At 42.1% G+C, this 20761-nt stretch overlaps 2 protein-coding genes across 3 annotated transcripts in view; one reads left to right on the top strand and one right to left on the bottom strand.

The window, feature by feature from the left end:
- IDUA (alpha-L-iduronidase) overlaps window positions 1-12028 on the top strand; it is a 46046-nt gene extending 34018 nt beyond the window's left edge. For both annotated transcript variants that reach the window (XM_036403660.1, XM_036403662.1), the window contains exons 6-14: window positions 330-532; window positions 967-1146; window positions 2816-3032; window positions 3629-3844; window positions 4454-4575; window positions 5812-5937; window positions 6536-6612; window positions 7397-7497; window positions 9080-12028. In XM_036403660.1, coding sequence (XP_036259553.1) covers window positions 330-532; window positions 967-1146; window positions 2816-3032; window positions 3629-3844; window positions 4454-4575; window positions 5812-5937; window positions 6536-6612; window positions 7397-7497; window positions 9080-9180 — 1343 coding nt within the window. In that variant the 3' untranslated portion in view covers window positions 9181-12028. The remainder of the gene's footprint in view (window positions 1-329; window positions 533-966; window positions 1147-2815; window positions 3033-3628; window positions 3845-4453; window positions 4576-5811; window positions 5938-6535; window positions 6613-7396; window positions 7498-9079) is intronic.
- A 2482-nt stretch (window positions 12029-14510) lies between these two features.
- LOC118699582 (purpurin) lies at window positions 14511-20412 on the bottom strand. Its single transcript, XM_036403663.1, has 5 exons — window positions 20286-20412; window positions 18701-18837; window positions 17195-17307; window positions 15941-16153; window positions 14511-14762 (listed from the first exon to the last, which is right to left on the bottom strand). Exons 1-5 carry the CDS (start codon window positions 20400-20402, stop codon window positions 14752-14754), a joined length of 591 nt encoding a protein of 196 aa, XP_036259556.1. The 5' UTR covers window positions 20403-20412; the 3' UTR covers window positions 14511-14751.
- Window positions 20413-20761: the final 349 nt, after the last annotated feature.

Below are 20761 nucleotides of genomic sequence, written 5' to 3' on the forward strand. Positions count from 1 at the left end.
CAGGAGTTACACTAAGAAGAAGCAGTTCATTAATTGTATATAAAGTACAGTTAGTAGCAGTAAGAGGGAGAAGGGTGGAATAAGAGAAAACTCCTCACTGAGGCTGCATGCTTTGGGAACATGCTCATACAAGACCTTTAGAAGAACCTTGCAGAGGCAGGTGAAGTTTTGATGTCTTCCTGTGTTGTCAGTGCATAGGAAATGTAGTCCCAATTTGTGAAGCCTTGCAAATAAATAAAATAACAGGGTTATAACATCTCCTTGTAGATTTAGATCCAGTTTCTGTTTTGAGTTATCATCTTTGATATATTCATCTGCTTGGACTTCAGGGTTTCTCAACTATTATGATGCTTGTTCAGAAGGATTAAGAGCAGCCAGTCCTTTCCTAAAATTTGGAGGGCCTGGGGATTCCTTCCATCCCTTACCCAAGTCACCCATGTGCTGGAGTCTTCTGTGTCATTGCTACAATGGGACCAACTTCTTCACAGGGGAGACTGGTGTAAGGCTGGATTACATCTCTCTCCATAAAAAGGTTAGTCCAAGATTTCAGTTTAAAGCCATTTTTTTTCAATCAGTTCAATCAAAATTATGTTTTATTCTGATTTACAAAGTTGATGATGATGATGAGTGTCCAGCCTATAGCAGGAAGCACGGCTACCTATTCTTGCAAAATTTTGAAGATGTTCAGTTACAAGATTTTAACTCAAAGCAAATTTGTCTTTGCCTAATTCCCAAAGGGAAACAATTCCTCTACTTCTTTTACATTTTATATTCTAGGAGGAGCTCATGCAACTAGCGCGTGCTGTAGTAGATGAAGTAAAAATACTAATTTTGTTGGTCCACAGCAGCTTGGTGACCAAGGAATATGTTTTCAGAATATGTTTTATGTTTATGACTTTAGGTTAAGTCTGTATGTTTACCACCTTTTTCTCATTACCGCTAAGCAGATATGAAATATTGTTGCAGGGAGGTGGGAATTCTCTCTACATCTTGCAACAAGAAGTAGAAGCAGTTCAGCAAATTCAGAAGCTGTTTCCAGGTTTTTCTTCTGTTGCAATATATAACGATGAAGCGGATCCGATGGTTGGATGGTCCATTCCACAGCTCTGGCGAGCTGATGTGACCTATGCAGCAATGGTTGTAAAGGTAACAGTTCATTGGTAGTTTTGGCACAGTAGTGTCCCCTGATGTGTTTTTGCAGTTGAAAAAGTAGACTTAACAGTTAATTTTTAAGCAGCTACTCAGACTAGATCAGAGTAATAGTAGTTACTATACTACTATAGTTCTGAGCAGCTACTCAGTAGATCAGACCAATAGATCCTAAAAAAGGAGGTGTCCCTACTGGTACAGTGGGGGCTTCCCTGAATAGTCTAGTTTTAGTAGCTTGATTTAATTTGTAAATTTAATTTAATTTTAGTTTTCTTCATCTTTCTTTAAAAAAAAAAGTCCAACCCAGAACCAAACTGAGAACTTGACAGAGAAGTGCTAGAGAACTGAGAATGTATACAGTCCCCCAGTTAGATCCATCTGATAAGATTACTCCCACACATGATCTCTCCATGTAATACTACTGATCTGGTGTCAGTACTGCTAGCTGTCACCTCATATATGTGAGAATTATTTCCCAGATCCTTCAGAATTTTATCTCATCAAGAGACATCAGGTGTAATAAAGAAGTGCCTTGAGCTCTCAGCATAGTCCATTCTTTGGTTTGGGATACTGGCTGTACACATGATCTTATTAATTACTGCTAGTAATTACTGATGTTGGCCAGAAAAGCAGAAGAAGAGAGTGGTCAACACTCCCAGCTCTGCAGTAATTGCACCTTGGCCCCAGAGCAAGCTCAGCCCTTCCCCTGCAAAGCAATAATTTCCATTGCAGGCCTAGTGCTTTGTGAGCCACTACCTTAAACAGCACATAGAGTCCAAGTGCTCCTGTGCAAAGGAATAATTCCCAAATGCGAGAGTATGTATGTCACCCAGAAAAATGATGCATCTTATCAGCTGCTCCTGAGGAGACAAAGGCTCCCAGTTCCTGGAGAGTGCATATATAAGCTGTCTTTGCTAAGGCAACAAGTCATTGACTGCATCGCAGACAGTTTGCAGGACAAAGTAGCAGTGTTTAGAATGATGTGGTGGTAAATTAACACTTGGTTGTGTAGAATCTGAAGCACTGTGTTTCTTCAGAGACACAATTGTGAGACTGTTCAGTTGTCAGCCTTCTGAAGTTCTGCTTAATTCTTATATTCAGGCACAATGTAATAAGCTGAGAACTTGGGAACTTGGATGTTTTTTGGGAGAGCAGCACAGCAACCAGTGAAACACCAGGAGAATTAATTCCAAGTTAGCACCAAGTGGGAAAAATGACTAATTGAGAAACAGAATCCAGGACCAGCTCACAGACACTGATGTAGTGGGTACAAAGTAACTCCAGATTTGGAGAACCATTTAGATTTAATTCAGATGGTAAATCCTGATTACTAATTAAGTATTCAAGACAGAGGGGCATCATTTGTAGTGCAATAGACAAGGAGATGTGTTCATTATCTGTGAAGAGTTCTAGTATTAATTATTTCAGAGACTTACTACTTGCAAAACTATGCAGGTGCTTCAGATTTTACAGTGATTAATGTAGTACCTAAAGTGCAGGTTTTCCAAGACTTATGATAAACAGTTATTTTCTTCAGTCTTTTCTAAAAGGCAGAGGGACAGTTCTTTACAGAATTCTGTAAAGATTTTTAAAAAAATACAAGGACTACTGCATGTTTGTTAGTTTTTCTCCAAGGTGAAGGTTCATTTTCTCTATGACTTTGCAGGTAATCATCCAGCACCAAAACCTGCTCATTTCCAAAGCCAACAACACCATCAACTACTCGTTGCTGAGTAATGACAATGCCTTCTTGAGCTACTACCCCCATTACTTCACCCAGCGGACTCTGACAGCACGTTTTCAGATGAACAACACAAAGCCACCTTATGTCCAGATGGTGCGGAAACCAGTGCTGACTGCCATGGGCTTGCTGGCACTGCTAGGTATAGTAAAGAGCATGTCAATAACCCCTCCTACCTAGAACTTTCCAGCCTAAGAAAGATAGTTCCAGCCATCTTGCTATTCATAAAAGCAAGAGTTCCCCTCACTGTTTACTAGCTGTGTTAAGAAAATGAAACTTCATTTCCTCAGACAGATTGATAGCTCAGAAAATATTCCTGAGAGTCTGTTACCTGTTTGATTTACCTTACTGCTTTGTTTATGCCCTCTGTGTGCCAACCACTCATTTTTTGTTGACTGGTACTTCCCTCTTGTGATGCAAGGGGTACATACCATCAGGCTACAACTGTCTTTAAGAAATCCCAGTAGCTGGAAGATTCATGCAGCATATTACAGGGAGAACTTCATTCACTGTCACCTGTTTGCATGTTGCTAGCTGAACTGCTAAGCATAAGAACTGCTGTAATATGTATTTTACAACACTCTACTATTGTGAAATACATCTGACTGAAGGCTGTAACTGGTAAAATAAGGCAGAACATAGCTCACTTATGCTCAGTCTATTTGCATGCTTTGACCCTGCAGCTTCTGACACAGGACTGACTAACAGTGATGCTAACAGTTGTCACGTTTTTTAAAGGAGAAAAGCAGATTTTTGCTGAAGTGAAGATCAATGGAGATGAAAGCGCTCAAAATAGCACAGTTGGTGTGCTGGCATCTGTGCACAACCCAAGTGAGACACAGCCCTCAGATAGCTGGCAAGCTACAGTACTGATGTATTCAAGTGAGGATAACAAGACTTCATCCAACATCAGCACTGTCACAGTGAATGCCACCTACTTCCCCAAACATAGAGGTAAACAAATATCATGTAGACAGCTCATGTTGAGTGACCTTTAAGACAGAATGCCAGCTGGACAACTTCTACTGAACTGCCTTTCATTGGAAGAGTGAATTTAATTTTTCTAGCTTCCTCTGTGATCTTTTGTGCACTCCTAGATTTTCTGAGATATAATGGTGTCCTCCTTTGAAAGGTTCATTCCTAATGCCTACACTTTGACCCTGCCTTTAATGGCAACTGCCAAGTGCTACCTTTCTGGAAAACTACTGATCTCAGTGTACTTGGCTGGATATTGCCAAGCAACAATTCCCTTTATGAGATGACTCCAAGACAGCCAACACAAACACACAATTGCACACCTGATTGAGTTACCCAACAAGTGCATGTGAAAAGAGAATTTTGGTTCTAGTTGTGGAAGTAATAGTTTGAAAGGTAAACTTGGCAAATGTAAATTGTACAGCCTCATGAGAGTCTTAGCCATGGGACTTTCCAGTGGAAGTTAGGCTCCAAAGTGCTGAAATCACTTTTGAAAAGGTAGACTTACACAGCTGCTAAATTTATTCTTGTTAATCTTTAAATCCAAGTAAAGAGTTTACTTCTTTTGTTTGTTCTCATCTCCTACAGAAATGGTGTATGTGACATATTACATGGATAACAATGAAACCAATCCCTATCTGAAGTGGAAGAACCTAGGAAGCCCTGACTTTCCTTCTCCAGAACAGTTCCAGAAAATAAGGGATGCTGAGGTATGATTATGTGTTTGCTTGAAGTGTTGTACAGGTAAAGTGCTTGTGAAAAAGACAACAAATCAGGCCTCTAACAAAAATTTCCTTAGCCCACAGTCATTCACTTTTTATATACACACAAAAATTCACTTGCAGTCCTGCAGAAAAGTGTAGGTCACGCACAGCTTATGCCTTGGTGTTTGTGTTATACAACCTCTTCACTCTGGGCCTACCCATAAAATAAGAAGGCACAGTTGCTCCTGGGGAAGTTCTGCCTTCTCTCTGAATATTCAGTGGGCTTTGAGGCTCTTTCTGTTCCATCTTCCCAGGTAAGTCACATGGCCCTTTGTATATTACAGAACGGCCAAATTGCTGCATTAGAAAGTTGAAATGAACACCATTAATAATAGAAAACAAACACCTCCCTGAGGTGAAAACTGCCCAGTGCAAGTTCAGAAAACTGAGGGGCTCACATGGAGATTGACAGTTTTCCCTCATGCTCACTAGGGCTGAATGCACCATAGAGATAATTAAGGAGTCAGTCTTCTCTGAGAAGTCCTCTCCTCCCTATGGATGAAAGCCATGCAGAAATTACTGTATGTGAGCATATGAGAGCAGCCTGTCACTTCAGCTCCCCCTCCCATAGTTTCCCCAATGCATTCAGACTCCTGGGTTAAAAACAGAGGTCATCTTCATCCCCTTCAGGGCCCTCAGACAGTACTCACTTTCTGACTTCAGTATAGAGTACTGTGTCTTCTCTTCCCAGTCACAACTGACTATTGCTAAGGCCTGTGGGACATTGTAGGAGACATCAGATCTTCCTTAAACAGGGCAGCAGCAAGATTTTAGATGCTCTTAGCTATCTGGTACATCCCCAGAGACCAGCCATGTAGCTGTTGTAGCTAGCAGTAGCTTGTTCTGCACACTGGGAAGAGATGGGGCCATGGTTTGTAAAGACCTCTAGCCTGAAAGGCGTCCATGGGAGGTTACAGAAGTGACAGATTGTGCCTAAGGGCATTTGTGATCAACCCAACTTGTGAGCTGGACAAACCCTCTGTTTCCTGAAGAGCTGGAAAACAGGTGAGTATAAAGTCTCTGAGTGTGGAGAACTTTGATGCCTGTGAGCATTAGCAGTACCAACTCTATTGGAAATTTAGAGTCCTAAAGTAAATTACAGGCACTTTACACTGGTTTAACAATTGGTCTTTAGGTGCTGTAATGAAAGATTGTTCACAACACTACTCTTTGGCTCCACAGGACCCACTGGTAACAGGTCCATTCCCATTTCCTGAAGATGGCTTCCTGACACTGAAGCAAGACTTTCCTGTTCCCTCAGTCTTTCTTATCCACATCTGTGCAAGACCCAGATCAGCTCCTGATCAAGTATGTGTTGTATTCTACCATTAGACACATCAAAACTGAAACTGCTTCTTGCCTTAAGTCTTATGCCTTAACCATTGAGTTAATTTATTGTTAAAAGTGTAAGAATTAGTAAATAAACAATTCTTCTCTTTTTTGATGAGAAGGCTCTCAAAGATGTAATTCAAGATAAAGTACTACATAGCAAGTGATAGGAGCCATCACTAAGATGAATGAAAATTCCCATGGTGAGAAATTAGTAAAACAGTACTGAAAAGTGCAGTATCTCTTTAAAAAGCACATGGTATGCTACAGGGATTGACAAGTTAATTGACAGCTAAAGCTAAAATGGAATCATGGCCTCCATATTAGATGTCTGTATCTGCTCATTCAGTCTCACCCATGTGCACAGTGGTACCCTGAGCCTCTGATGGTCCTCTGAAGGGTTGACGAGTGGGAGACATGGACTGCAAAAAGCTACAGAGCCAAGAATTTTGTTTTTACACCTGATGTCAATGGAAAAAATCAAAGCAAATAATTAATATGGAAGGATGAACACAGAAACTTGACCTGGCTGATTGGTTTGTACAGTTTTTTTACATGGGCTTGTGTCTTTGGACAGGTGACTGGTGTTCGTTTGATCCCTCTCACAAAGGGGCAGGTCATTGTGCTGTGGGATGACGACTGTGTTAAGTCAAAGTAAGTAGCTTTTAAATAAAATTGATACAAATGAGTTACCAACATACTACTCCCTAAGTTTCCACAAGCTCTACAGAGTAAAACAAGGTCGAAAATTAATGAATTGTTGCTCCTTGATAGATGATACAGTGCATTTGTCTGAAAAAATGAACTGTAGGACCTGTGTGCACAAACTGTGAAAAGCAGCCCTGCCTAATTTGCTGGTCAAAGGAATCTACCTGTTGGTCACTAGCATTCAGTGGCATTTCTGAGGGGATTCTATTCAGCATAGCAGACAGGAAGATTCATGGTAAAAGTTACATTATCAGCAGATGCCTAAGTGGGATCTTAGACATCTCTGTAAGGGATGTGAACTGGAAGAGAAAACCTCAGGTTGCTTTCTTCAGCAAGCTTGACTCAACTGGAAACCCTCTATATGTGAACTCTGAAAGGGGATCCAGTGTACAAATAGATTACCTCAGGAAGGTAAAAGGACTTAGGTCCTTTTCATGCCAGTCTCCCTAGATTCTTAATAACCCTGGTGTCTGAGTGAAAGATGCGTGACATTTTGTGATGCTGCAAATACCCAAAGCAGCAAGTCAGTCTAGGTGTTTTTCTGAGGCTGTTGGAGCCCTGGTTCTTCCTAATAGTGCCAATTCACTCCATCCTACATTTGGTAGGAATGAATCAAGTGAACATTTCTTATTTTTGTCCTTCTTGTTGAAATAGCCCTGATTTTTCATAGTATTTGATAGTTCATGCATTGTCAGTTGTAATTACAAACCTCTCTGGTTCTCTTTTCTAGGTGTATAAAGACATTTGAAGTTGAATTCTCATCAGATGGAAAAGTGTACCAGCGGATTAATGCCAAAGACACAATATTCACTCTCTGGGTCTACAGTCCAGGTATGGCAAGAATACTCATGTTAGGTAATCTGTCATGTGATATTGCCACTCATGAGTTTGTGAACCATTGTTTAGTAACCACTGAAGGTAGGTAACTTGCAAGTAACACACAGTCTCTCGCAAATAAGAGCTCATCCCCTCCTTTAGGATTGTATTCTCAGTAAGAGACTTATTTTCAAGGACAAACAGAGATCAACAAGTAGTCGTGAGGACATTATTAGTAGTATGCCATGGATAATTCCTTGTCACAAAAGCCAGTCACTGAGCTGCAGGCCTGGCAAGGTTCCTGAGAAGTTAAGTAGCAATTTGTAGCTGGTGTAAAAATACGCAAAAATGATAACCAAAAACCCCACAAAAAACCATGACCAGATCTTGCAATAGAAGTTTACTCAGATGAAACATCCAAGTGAAGGAAGATACTGATGTTTTATTTGGGTATTTTTTTTATTTATCTGCAGGTGGAGGGTGGTGGTTGTTGGTTTTTTGTTTGTTTGTTTTGTTTTTTCCCTTTTTAAGCAAATGCTGTCTAGTCTGCAACATGACCATCCAACAAATATTGATGGATAAGCACTGATGAGAGCTGAGTGAAACACAGACAAACCTTGCCTTATAGTGATACTATTAAAAGGCAGTTGAGAGATGTTTTTACCAGAAACAAGGGCTTATCTTACCCTGAGAAAGCCTTAACATCAGCAGTGATCGCATAATAAAAGTTCAGAGCTATTTATGCAATGTTAGGCAAGCAAAGGCTTTAAATCTTGGCTATGACCAATCTCTGAAATTATTATTCATTATTATACTATAATATTATATACCAGTTTTAATAGTTTGTTTCAAAACCAACAGCGACAAAAAAGACTACTTGAAAAAATATCATGTCTCAGCAGTCCTTATTGCTAGGAACTTCCTCCTCACCCATTATTTCTGGCATTCTTTTTTTCCTAGAATAAAAACACTAAAACACATATAAAAATCAATTAATTAGATAAAATACCCCCAAATTTATATTGCTTGTGTGTTCAAAGATTCTGCTAGGGAAAGCTGTGTTCTTTGAACTGGATCAAGGATAAAAAGCAGCAAAACCACAGGAGATCAGTTCACATACCTTTAAAGTAAGTGGTGCTGCTTCCACTAGAGCAGAGTGTTTTCAGTCAGCCTGTGTGCTTCTTGTTCTTCTTTTTTGAAACTGTCCCCACATAACCTGTTCCAAAGGCAAAATTCAGGCAGAAAAGTAAGTTGGAAAAAAAGGAAATTAGTAATTTTTTGTTGCAGATGTTCTTCCAAACAGCCTTCTTCCAAAGGAGCTGCTGGGATAGCAGTCCTGTAGCTCTACTTGCTAATCCTAGTAAGTAGAGAGGACTTCCTTGGTGAAACAAGATAAAAAAGTCAGTACTTGGCCACGAGGAATTTGTTATCATTTTTAATCAGAAAGGCACAGACACACTTACGTAGGGTGCAGAACTGATTTCCCCAGCCTGTTCCATGAACCTAGATTTTACAGGAGTAGTGCCTGCTTCACATCCTCCCAGTCCCACAGGTGCCAGCGTTTCACAGTGACCATTTCTAACCTTTTCATTTGCAGGAAGCTCAGTCTCCGGCTTTTACAGAGTGCGTGCCATTGACTACTGGGGGAAGGCAGGCCTGCCCTCTCTTCCCGTGGGATACATTGAAGCTTTCAAGTGACGCTGAAGAGTGGTGCCTGTCTTGGTGTCAGAGTGGTGTATGTTCCTTGCAAATGACAACTCCCCAGAAAAATAAACTCCTCCCAGGCTGAGGAGGGCGTATGGAAACGACCTGATGAAGTTAGGAACGCAAGTTAGAAGCAACTGCCCCTGTTAACTCTTCACAGCACAAAAGACAACATTATCAAACAACCACAACTGCAACTGGTAAGAGGCTACCGTAGGACAGGGATTCAGCCTGGTAACTAGGAATTATGGGAATGCATATTTATTATTCCCCTTTTTTCACTGAGCTAACAGCCAGGGCAAGCTAAGATTTATAGAGGTCACAAACTGTAGCAGGAACAGAACCATGGCTTCACTGTGTGGGTGAGGATGGTAGCAAAAGCACATGGAGGACCTGTCTGAGAGTGAACTGGCTGCCTGAGCTGCCAGTCAGTCTTGACTTAACAGTTTGACGGAAAAGTGCACAGCAACAAGACACATTCAGAGCATGAAGTAAAGGATCTCTTAGTTCCTTTGGCTGGTTAGTCACAGTGGGTTATTTCAGAATGCTTGCCACGTCTTCAGGTGTATGAGGTTTTTCACTCTCTCACAGAGGTGTTTCCACCCAGCTCTCTGTATTTGTGACCATTACATGGGTGCCAGAGCTGCTTCCTGTAGGCAGAAGCAGGGGTATCAGCTCATTCTCAGAGGGGAGAAGGCACAGAAAGCCCTAGCCTCCTGCCTTTTCTCTTTTGTGCTTTTGCCCAAGTCACCTGTTTGCACTTTGGCCACCAGCTGCTGCCCGTTTGTGGTAGAGGCTCTAACCCTGAAAGTCCCTCTTTCTCTCCATTGCTGTCACCTAGCCTGGTGTCCTTCAGCCCTTACAGCTGACACGTCCCCTCACAGACTGTAAGTGGTCACTCAGCTCTGCATAGCCAGGAGAAAGCTGAAACACTAGTTAGAGCCTTTGTATCTTTGTATGACAGGACAGCACACTCATGAATGTAGCAGGGCTTCTACTTAGGACACTTAAAAAATTAACAAAGAACAGTTTGAGCTCCTGTGCTTTGCAAAGCATGTGCACAAGCGTGTGATAACCCAAGATCATGGGCTACAGATCACCACTGGCTGTGCTTGCAGGTGCCGAACACTTTATGTAAACAGCAAAGTTCCCTGAAATTGCAGGGGTGCTGCTTTATTCTTCTCTTTTCACAACTGGCACAGTTTGAGCTGTGCCTTTAACAGGCTTGCAGAGAGAAGGATAATGCCAGTGAAAACAGCTGGAGTGTTTTCCATAGGAGGAGTGACTTTGTCACACAAACAAATCCCCTACTGCTCTCTTTGCTGACATCAGCCACCTCACCAACATAACAACAAAAAATACATATTTGATGAAACATTCAGGTCTCAGAAAAAAAAAAGTGCCCAAGTTTGCACAGTAGGAGAGAGCTGAACTACCTCAAATACCCTCAACTCTTACAGCACAGAAAAGAAACATATGCAAAAAGTCAGTGCATGTGAAATGTGGCCTTATATCTCCTTACTTGCTGATTACTTGTTCAAGTGCTTTTACTGAAAATTAGCCTTAAAAGACTTATTCTGTCACAGAATTCAGATGAAATATTTCTTGCCTCATTTGAGTTTTAATAAGGGGCACTTATCGCATCCTAGTCCTCCAATTCCTTGTCCATACAGGCAGAAAAGGAAATGGCCATGGGTCCTACTGAATTTGGTCCTCTAAATTTAAGAAAAGTTATTGAGACATTCTACTTGCATGGAGATAGTAAAAATACATTTTAAACTTGTGATAATTTCCCCTGAGTGAAGAACCATTGTACACAGTTAAGTAAAATCTAGCGGATAACGCATGTTGTTTTGCTAGCATGAGGTGGAGCAACAAATAAAATTATTTAGAGAAATAGTAAGTATAGGGTCTTGAGAGATTTTAGTGTGTCTGGAGCAGGGGAAGATGTAGGAGCTTGAGTGGACAGTTTAGTGTGTTAAGATGTCCTACCTGAGTAGCCCTTCTGCTTTAAAATTTTCCCACCCTGGCAATCAGAATATAGCAGTCTTTATCAAACCAAGGACTATGTACTAGTTACAGGTGTATTAAAAAAAAAAAAAAAAAGGAAAAAAAGAAAAAAAAAAGAAGAAACATAGCTGTAGTGAATAGTATTGATTTTGTTATGCAGGGATGAAAATATATAGATGTGCAAACCATGAAATATAGAAGATTTCTTCTGAAAATCTTCTTTGCTGCTATGATATAAACTCATTCCTTTAAGAAATGAGCATGTGTTAAAAATTACAGAGAGAAGAGAAGTTGGTATTTCCAGGTATGAGTTTATTTCTAACAAATTATAGAAGTTTTTGAAATGGCGTTTTCTTTTTTCATCATTTAATGTCTACAGAAAAACGCTATTTAGTACTTGAAACTAAAGATTTCTGTAACCATCTGTTGCTGACTCTGATAGTGTTTCCAAAATTGCATGTTTAACTAATCTCCTCTGTTACATGTAGTGGTCAGCCCCCCATTACCGTTTGAGTTTTCAGAAGTGCCAAGTATCCATAGCACGAGGTGTGAATAGCAGGTGCTTAGTAGTTCTGTAGTATCATAACCAAAGCAAGGCTGCAGAGCGCTCATGTATGTCTTTTGCTGTTCATTAATCCAAATAAGAATATGTAACTGCAACATGGAATTATTTGCCTGCGCTTGAAACAAAAGCTTGTGAGGCTATATAACCATTTTGCAACTGAAAGAACCTTTCAGCTGAGTATTTTACATTGTCTAATTGTGTATATGCTACATTTGTTACCATCTTTTGTGAGAGCAAATAAAACTGGTTATTAATCTTTCACATGAACCATGTAAAAACAAGATCTGATCATTGTGTTGTAGAAACTGCTTACAACTCTACTTACAACCTAATCTTGTAAAGACTATTCTCAAGGACTGTCATATTTTAACTCCAGCCAGCAGCCAAGTACCATGCAGCTGCTCACTGTGGCTACCAGTGCAAGGGGTAAAATAGCTTGACTTGTGGAAATTCCAACATTACATATAACTGAAACCTAAAAAATGTTGAGGCTGTAGTAGAAACTTAAATGCAGAGATTGTCTCAGTTACCACAGCCCAGGGAAAACTGGTCAAACTCAAGGTGGTATCATAGTGTCTGATCTCAGGACTCGCAGTGTCCTTGCTGGAGGAGGTTCACTGGTGTGTGAAGGACAATATCCTTGCAGAGTCCCTCCTGCTGTTGAGCAGTCATAGTCTTTCTGCCAGCACTAAAGGACCTTCTGAGGACAAAACAACAGTCCTTTTAATGTATAAACAATTTTTTTATTTTGTCTTGTTAGTGGAAAGTTTGTGCAGGACAGAGATTATGACTTGGGACCTATACACACACTTAAAACCCAGGAATAATAGACTGCTTTTCATCAACCAACTCAAACAGCAGACAGATGTCTGCCTCTAGATATACCTGAGGTGTTTCATGTTGAACTCAACAGAATTTCAAGAGTAGTGTCTTATCAGCATACACTCATTACTGCCTGCCCTATCCTACCTTGTCTTTCACATTTCCTGCAGTCATTAGAGACAAATGGATATGATGTAACTTCCGTCTGTTCATTAACTTACCACATCATACCTTGAGGACTTGCTTGTGGTCCTGATGGAGACATACTCCCCCAAGTACAATTATTGGGGCACGTGAACTCAACCATAGTGTATTCAACCAGAATCACCTCTATACTTCTGTGATCCTGCTGGCTTTGCCTCGTGTGGCTAAAGAGGAATTTTACTACTTATCTTGTCTGGACAGACTACACCAAGCAGATGCACTGGGTCCTGCATATTGATTGTATCTTCTTGCTACAACTCTCATCTGCTCTGGTCATACAATTAGTATAACCATAGACATTAAAAATCCCACTTCTCTAAGACTGGTAGTATTGGTCTGACAGTTTTGGCCAAAGGCCATGCTTCTTCAGCTAAGGCTTGGTGCTGTCTAATCAGTTGTTATACAAGTCCTAAGGTCACAGATTCCACCCCAATACTTCCTGCTGGGAGAAGGGTGGAAGTGGAGAACATTCAATCAATGCACTGACCTTGCACTTAGTCCAGCAGAAAAGGCTGATATTTTTTCAACACTGAGTAGTTCTCTGTCTGTGTGGGGTTTTGTTGGCATTGCCTGCTAGTGCTCCTCTGTTTCTGTCCTTAGCTTTAGGTGGTAGCTCCCAATCTTGTTCTCTGTCAGGGTAACTTTCCCTAGACCTGAGGAGCAAGGACATGTTTGTCAAGCGGGTTGAGAGCCTTACGAGTATTGCCAGGAAATCCTGGGAAATAGAAGTTTGAGAGACTTCACTGCATCCCTGGGATAATGTCTCTGGTCCTGGAGAGTGTCTCTGGTTTCTATACTCTTTCTGGTTACTGTGGGTAAGATTGTGCAAGCATCTTGCAGCTGTTTAACAGTGTAGTGCTCTGAAGATCTTCAGTCAATATCAGCCTTGTTCCACACACCTTTTTGAAGCCTTAGGAGTAGAGGCTGTTCAGCTTGGTCTTACCTCTGTGCTTGGTAATTATAACTTGTAAAAATTTGTTTAGTTGATAAACTGCAGGGTTCATCAGGATACTGGGGTGTTCTAGACTGGATTTTTATTATTAAGAAACACAAGGTGAATGTGATTTTACTAAAAGCAGTGGGAAATGCCTGTAAATAATGCTGACTGAGGTTACTCTTTTTCTACATGGAGATTTCCAGGTACTTTTCTTTGGCTTTCTCTATCTGTGAAATTCTTGGCCATAAACCCAGCCCATTCTATATCTTTCAGTTCTAAACCTTTCAGATACTGAAAACTGGATAATGAAGGCAGAGAGGAGCAAATTGCTGTTAATGCCATTAGAAATGCAAGCACCTGCTCATTTAAATTATTGTCCACTGTCATTGAAAGTAGCATCTGTTTTATTGCATTTGTGGTTCTCCCCTTGGGAACTTTGCTGCAGGTAGCTCTGCCTCAGATGTGCTCTTAAGTCCTGTTTTTGGCTGGAGCCATCTCAGTGATGTGCCTGCATACTGCCCTGTGCCTTGCTGCCCTTGCTGGCTGGACTTTCTAGGTGAATCCCAGAGTTAACCCAGTCACCATGCTGCTGTCTGACAATCAGCCCTGTCAGGGGATGTGCCCCTCTCACCATCCTCCTTGCCTTGCCCGCCCTGTTCAGAGCTGGGGAGTGACCCTGCCCCATGTGTGCTGGGAGCACCCTTGGCTGCTGTCTCACTGCTCCTCGGTGAGCATCCTCAGTGCTTCTGCTCCCCAACAGACAGGACAACAGGCAATAAAAACCAGTTTCAGAGGTGCCTTTTTTTCCAAAACATTTATTGACAAATGCCACATTAGGTATTCTCTTGAAAATTCAAATATCACTATTATATTGCACACTGCTTAAAGATCCCCCAATATTTTCATGTGTTTTTCAGGAAAAACACACTATTCCATACTATGATTTTTTAAAATTATCAGTTGAGTGGCAACTTCAAGACCAAGAGGTCTGGTTTCTGTGCTTAAGGATAGGATCAGAAGCGTACTTTTAGCAGGCCCCTGGAAAGAAAGAAAAGTAAACTTTAGTCTGTGTAAGTAAATTTGCAAAGGGCTTTAATAGCCATGAAGTCTCCACTGAAGCTGTAACTACAACCCTCCTGGGGTACTTCTGAATCACAGTATAAGACTAGGATGCAGGGTGCAAAAGTTTGCATTTCTCTCTGTCTATTGGCACAGACACAGGCAGCCTTTCCTAGCTAGCCATGGGCTTTTGGCTTTCCTGAGGACCAATCCATGACCCTGCAAACCAGCTGCCTTCCCTCTGCTACAGGGAGCAGTACAGAGCGCTGTGGGGCAGGGATGCCCGTGCCATGGCCTTGGGTGATGCCAGTACCTGCTCTGTAGTGGAGGACTGGCTGACACAACAATGTGCTGTTCAGGAGGTTTTAGCTGCCATTCCTTGTGCCACAGTGCAGAGCACATGTGCTGTGTGGCTTAGTAAAGGGTCAACTTCCGGGCCAGGTAGGTGAGGTTGTGCAGAGTGTGAGTGCTCAACTGCCAGTAAAGAAGAATTTCTACCTTCTGCAGAGCCCTAAAAATGTGTCCGCCTATTTCATGGGCAGCATTTGAACTAGAAGATCAATTCCTGTACCTCCAGAAAAATGTTCCCAAAATGGGCTTTAAATGTGGTCTGTTTACATGTATGTGGAGCAACTGCTGACTCCCACTGCCAGCTGATGCAGTCAGAAATGCTGCTCAGAGCCCCTCATCCCTGCTACTCAGACCACACAGGACACAAGTCATGATGGAACTGAGGGTGAGAATGGTCCTTCCTGGAGGCACCTTTTCGTCTTTTCCTGGAGGACACTGCATGGACCCACGGTAAGATGCTATTATGCAAGTGCCAAGGCCAAGCATTTCCAAGTGCAGAAACCCCGGCTTGTTGCATCCATCCCTGTACTGTCTACTACAGTAACAAGGCTGATCTTCATCTGGTAGTGTACCAGGTTCAATACACAGGATTCTGGTAAGTAGCAATCTTAAGGCTGCAGAACCAGCCTGTAGCAGGCTCTTGTTCTTTTATGGATTTCCCTTTGTAGCTCTTTTCCTACTAGATCTAACATGAGGAAAAGGTTGCTAAAAAAGAACAACTGTGTTTGATGTAGTTCTGTCACATGAACAGCAAATGCAATCACCTACTGTGCACCTCAGTGAGTTTGCTAATTAGGCTGAAGTACCTGACTGGAGCACAGGCTGAAACTGGCCAGACATGCAGATTTCCTCCTGCTTTTGGCGCACAATGCGCTGGATGGCTGGGGGGAGGCCACGGGGATTGCGCGAGAAGATCAGGGAGTAGCCATCGTCACAGGAGCCGTCCTCCTTCAGGCTGCGGCAGGCATAGGTGATGGCATAGTTATCATAGTCAGTGTCAATCACCCAGTAGTTGTCCCCTGAAACAACAACACACAGGTTTGTCACAGTGGGTGGATCCTTCAGCAGGAGGTGGCAAACTCATGTTAGGGATAGCTTTCCAAATGATCTATAATCACATCACACATCCAGCTTATCTCCACACCATGAGGGGAAGAACTGGGACAAGCACAGGGCATCTTGAGACCATAATTTTCCCCACAATGCTCAGTGCATTTTCAGCTTTTGTTTCTTAGGCTAGAGGTACTAGGAGGACTAGGATTTTCTAGGTTTTCAATGAAAAAATACCTCTTTATGTTGCTTGCTCAAGCATGGTAGAAGGAAGGTCATACAATATAGATTACATTTCCTATACAGGAAGCCTCAGTAAAACATTCCTCCTGTTTTCTAGCCTTGATATACTTAGTTCTTTTTGGTGTGGCTTATCTGCCAGTACTAAGGGAATGTACTTCTTTCTTAGAAGTCCTCCCCAACTTCCACAGCTGAGGAACTGCAGCTGTGGGAGGCTTGGGCATGAAGGATGGGCTTTGAAGGTTCAGCATGAGCAATTTCTGAAAGGTACACTTGAGTTAACAGCTCCATTTCTTTGAGTCCAGCTGTGTCTATCTGAAGAGAAATGTGTCTTGTTGTTGGGGTGCAGCTGTGGGTCTACATGTCTCCTCTTTTTAGCTATGAGGAGTACAGGGGTGACTGACCTCAGCACTTCCATAATGCCCACAGTGGGCCCCCAGAAGAATGGCTTCCCTAGGTTGAACACCACAATTGGCTGTACAGAACCCATTGTGTGTGGCCCAAAGCCTGTAAGCCTCCTCGTTAACATATATAGTGTATGAGAAGGATGTGTGGGGAGTCTCTGATGCTGCCCATTCTGTGGAGATAAAATAAAATGCACTGCTTGGATAAAGCATGCTCTCCCCAAAAGGATGCTTCAGAGGGAACTTGGAGCAATCCCAGCTGAACTGTTTTTCCTGCTTATATGTGGATATGCACATCTGGACAGCTGTAATTGACAAAATCCTCAGCAATTGAAAAGTGTCAAGGGCCTGGAGAATTTAACTCACCACCACTGGAGAGGTAGCTGGCCAGTCCCTGGTAGGTCATATACATTTTTGCTGGAGTGGTTGGGTCAGGTACCGTGTATTGAGCAGCCATGTCAGCACAGATCACCCAGAAACTGCAACAAGATCCATAACATTCAAGGTAAAACCTGGCAGCATGAGAACTTCAAATGGGTGTTGTTCTCTCAGGGCTTGGGCACAACTGCCTCAGGCACGGGGGCATGGCCTTTCTTAATGCAAAGTCACTAATTAATGTCATTAAGTAATGCAAATCTGTGACACCCCCCAAACACACATCCATCACAGCCAGTGATTGCTGCTGCCCTCTGGTCCCCAACTGCTGTAAGGCTATGCTGTGGCTGGGGCAGTACCCTCCTTCAGTTCAGTAAGGTTTTTGCCACCCATTTCTGTACAAGAAGACAGACACCAAGCACAATAATGAACGTTGTTTCTTGACTTCCTCCTAGCAGTCTGCAGGGTGAGCTCACTGCATTTGGGATCTTTTGGGCTCAGTAGCTGTGCCCCAGGAAGAGGCAGGGACTTGGCTCTCCCCTGTCTATCCCTTCCTGGCAGTATGGGCACAGGAATGTCAGGAATGTTACAAGCACAGTAATAGTTACAGCTCCTCTGCCAAGCTAATGAAAAATGAAAAGCTGTCACAGAGCCTTTGAGAACCCTGTGGATGTCCATTTGTTACAATGCCCTTCTCTGTTTGGTATCTGTTTGCTTTGAATGCCATCCACATTTCAACACACTTTGTCAAGCATTACCTGGATTAGTGAAACAGTGGAAGGGTCTTCATTCCCTTCCTTGCTCAGGCTGGGCTTCCCCTTATCCTACCTTTACAGAAATAAAATTTGCAGCAACCTTGAGATCCCATTTGTTTTCTGAAGAGTCCTTTCAGGCATCTTCCCCCTTGCACAGTATGGCATGCCTGCAAAACCTCATTTGCCCATTCCCAAAATATCTTGGAGTGCTGCACTGTTAAGATGTTCAAGGTTCATAGCCACATGCTGGTGCTAGCATATTGGAAGCCACAGATTTTCTCTTTTGCACTCAGAAAGCTATTTAATCTCTTTACACGCTGTAATTCCTTGTAGTAATCATGACCAACAGGCAAAACTCTAGCTTCCTGCCATCTGTCCATTCAGGCATTGGAATTACATCTAAGAGTTAACCACAAGTTTTTCTCAGAAATCTTGCATCTTGACAGCCTTCATTAGCTCCTTTACTTGATTGCAATTAATTTATCTAACCATTCCATCAATCAAGATTTGACTTAATAATTAACTTTATGCAGTAGTTTTGTGACAGACCCAAACCTGAGCCAGGCTGTGAAGAATTTCAAAGGTGTCTAACCTCTAGCTTCTAATCTGATACTTTGGCTAAACTTCCCTTTTTGATGATGAAAACCCAGCCATGTTGTGTGTTGAGGGTTGATCATCATCCATGTCCCCCTCATACAGTGCCTCACACCAGCAGCTAGAGTTGAAAGTCAAGAGACCTCACCCAAAAAGCTTCACTCGGCCTTTGGAGGATGCCGTCATTGTGCCATCTTCCTCCACAGTGTATTCAGCAGAGATGTTGTCCTGAAGGAAAAGGCCTTCTGGATCCTTCTTGGCCAGGGCATACCATTTCCCTGCATACTGTCATGAAAGTGCATTAATAACTGCAATAGCTACCATGGCAAGATTAGCACAAATACAATTTTGTGAATCAAAGTGCCTTTCTAACTCCCCACTGCCTGATAAATGCCAGTCTGAGTCTGGGAGGGAATGTAGCACGCAGATGCTGCAGTGCTGCCTGATGAACCTTTGCCTCTGTGCCAGAAGAAGTGGGTCTGGCAGCTTTGCACTGCTCTGTGTGTGTAGTCCTTGTGAAGTGAGACATTCCTGTCACAGTGACCCCACACCAAAAGCATCTCCCATCCGAACACATCTTCTGAGAGTCAGACTGGTTCTTCCCTGCTCCTGTTCAAGCCCCTTCTCTTCCATGGAATACCATACCAAGTTCAACAATATCAAATTGCAGGTACAGGGGCTGGAGCAACCTGGCAAGAGACAATCTTTGTGGCTGCCACAGGCCACAGTTGATCTCTGATGGGGAAAAGGGCCTACCCAGCAAATCAGAAAATGATGACTATATGCTCAAAACACGGGGAGGGTGTTTTGGGGAGAGTAATGGCAAAGAGAAATGGACTGAGATTAAGAGAAAGAATATGTCCGTGCAAAAAAAGGGTCCCTGAAAATGTACCAGAAGTATCTAGTAAAATAAAAACAAGATCTTAACAGGTGACTGACAGAGAGGAGGACCCTTAAAAGTTAACATTATCAGTAGAAATGCTGAGAAGAGCAGGAGCTGACTGTGTTAAAATTGATTCTGCAGTGAAGCTAATGACATCTGCTAGGCAAGTTATGTGCTTAAGTCTGCAAGGCCGTGACTCCCAATACAGGAGCCCGAGCAAAAACTTTGACTTTTTAAACTGGGATATTCCCAAAGCTCTCCCTGGATATGATTTGTTACCAAATCAAAGCCAATCTTGTATAGACAAAGCACTTGCCACATCCCAGATGCCCCTATAGCTGTGGTGTTTGCTGACCATTAGTTAACATAGGTACTGACACACGTCTGTACACACCTTTCCAACAGCAGATTAGCCCTCATTTTCCCCTCAGAAGCACAAATGATGTGTTTAAACAGGAGTCAGTGTTCAGCATAGGTAAGAGTTCTATTTGCTGTAACTCCCAAGAATGACTAGTGGTGGGTGTAAGTAGCCTAGGGCTTGTGCTTGAGCTTCCTCTCTGATGTAGATCTAAATTGTTCCTTTTGCGGAACTGCCCGAAGCTCAAAGTTGTGCCAAGCTAACAGAATATGAGCTCTAGTAACATCCCTGGCTTTCAAGGCCAGTTTTACTATAATGTTCAGCAGGTTAAACAGTACTGAGAAAACTACAGGAACAGCATCAGCAACACGGAATATGAAAGAAGTTAGCTTTTTGGTGAAGAACCCTTTTAGATGAACAAAACTCATAATCCGGAAAAGCAGTTTGTATGTAAAGCTTCTTCACATGTACTATTGAAGTAACCATAATTACCCTTTTTGGATCAAAATTGTCTTTCACAGAGAAAGACTCCACTGCACAGGTCTGAGCTAGGCTATATTCAACAGTGTAGAAGACCGAGGCCAGGAAAACATACTGTGCGTATTTCATTCTGCAAGACAAAAGCAAACACGGGGGTTTATTTCATGCAGTAGATGGAGGTAGATAGTGCTACAGATGCATTTCCATCATTTAAGACTAGTTTTTTTCCATACTACTATCCATTGATACTGACAACCAGCTCTTCCATTGATACTGAGTCATTGTGGTACCTAAATTCAGCCAAAACTGAACATCAATGGTAATTACTTTGGAGGAGTATTTTGCTTGCCAGAAGTGGTAATGCAATTAATTGTATTTTTGTATTATAAATCAAGCCAGACTATGGATAAGGTCAGTAAGATTTGGTAAAAAATTGAAATGTTTTGAATTTTGTTTTCGCAGCAAGAAAAATGTTCTGATGAGCTCTG

This window comes from Molothrus ater, chromosome Z (assembly GCF_012460135.2).
Source record: "Molothrus ater isolate BHLD 08-10-18 breed brown headed cowbird chromosome Z, BPBGC_Mater_1.1, whole genome shotgun sequence".
In the NCBI taxonomy this organism is placed as follows: domain Eukaryota; kingdom Metazoa; phylum Chordata; class Aves; order Passeriformes; family Icteridae; genus Molothrus; species Molothrus ater.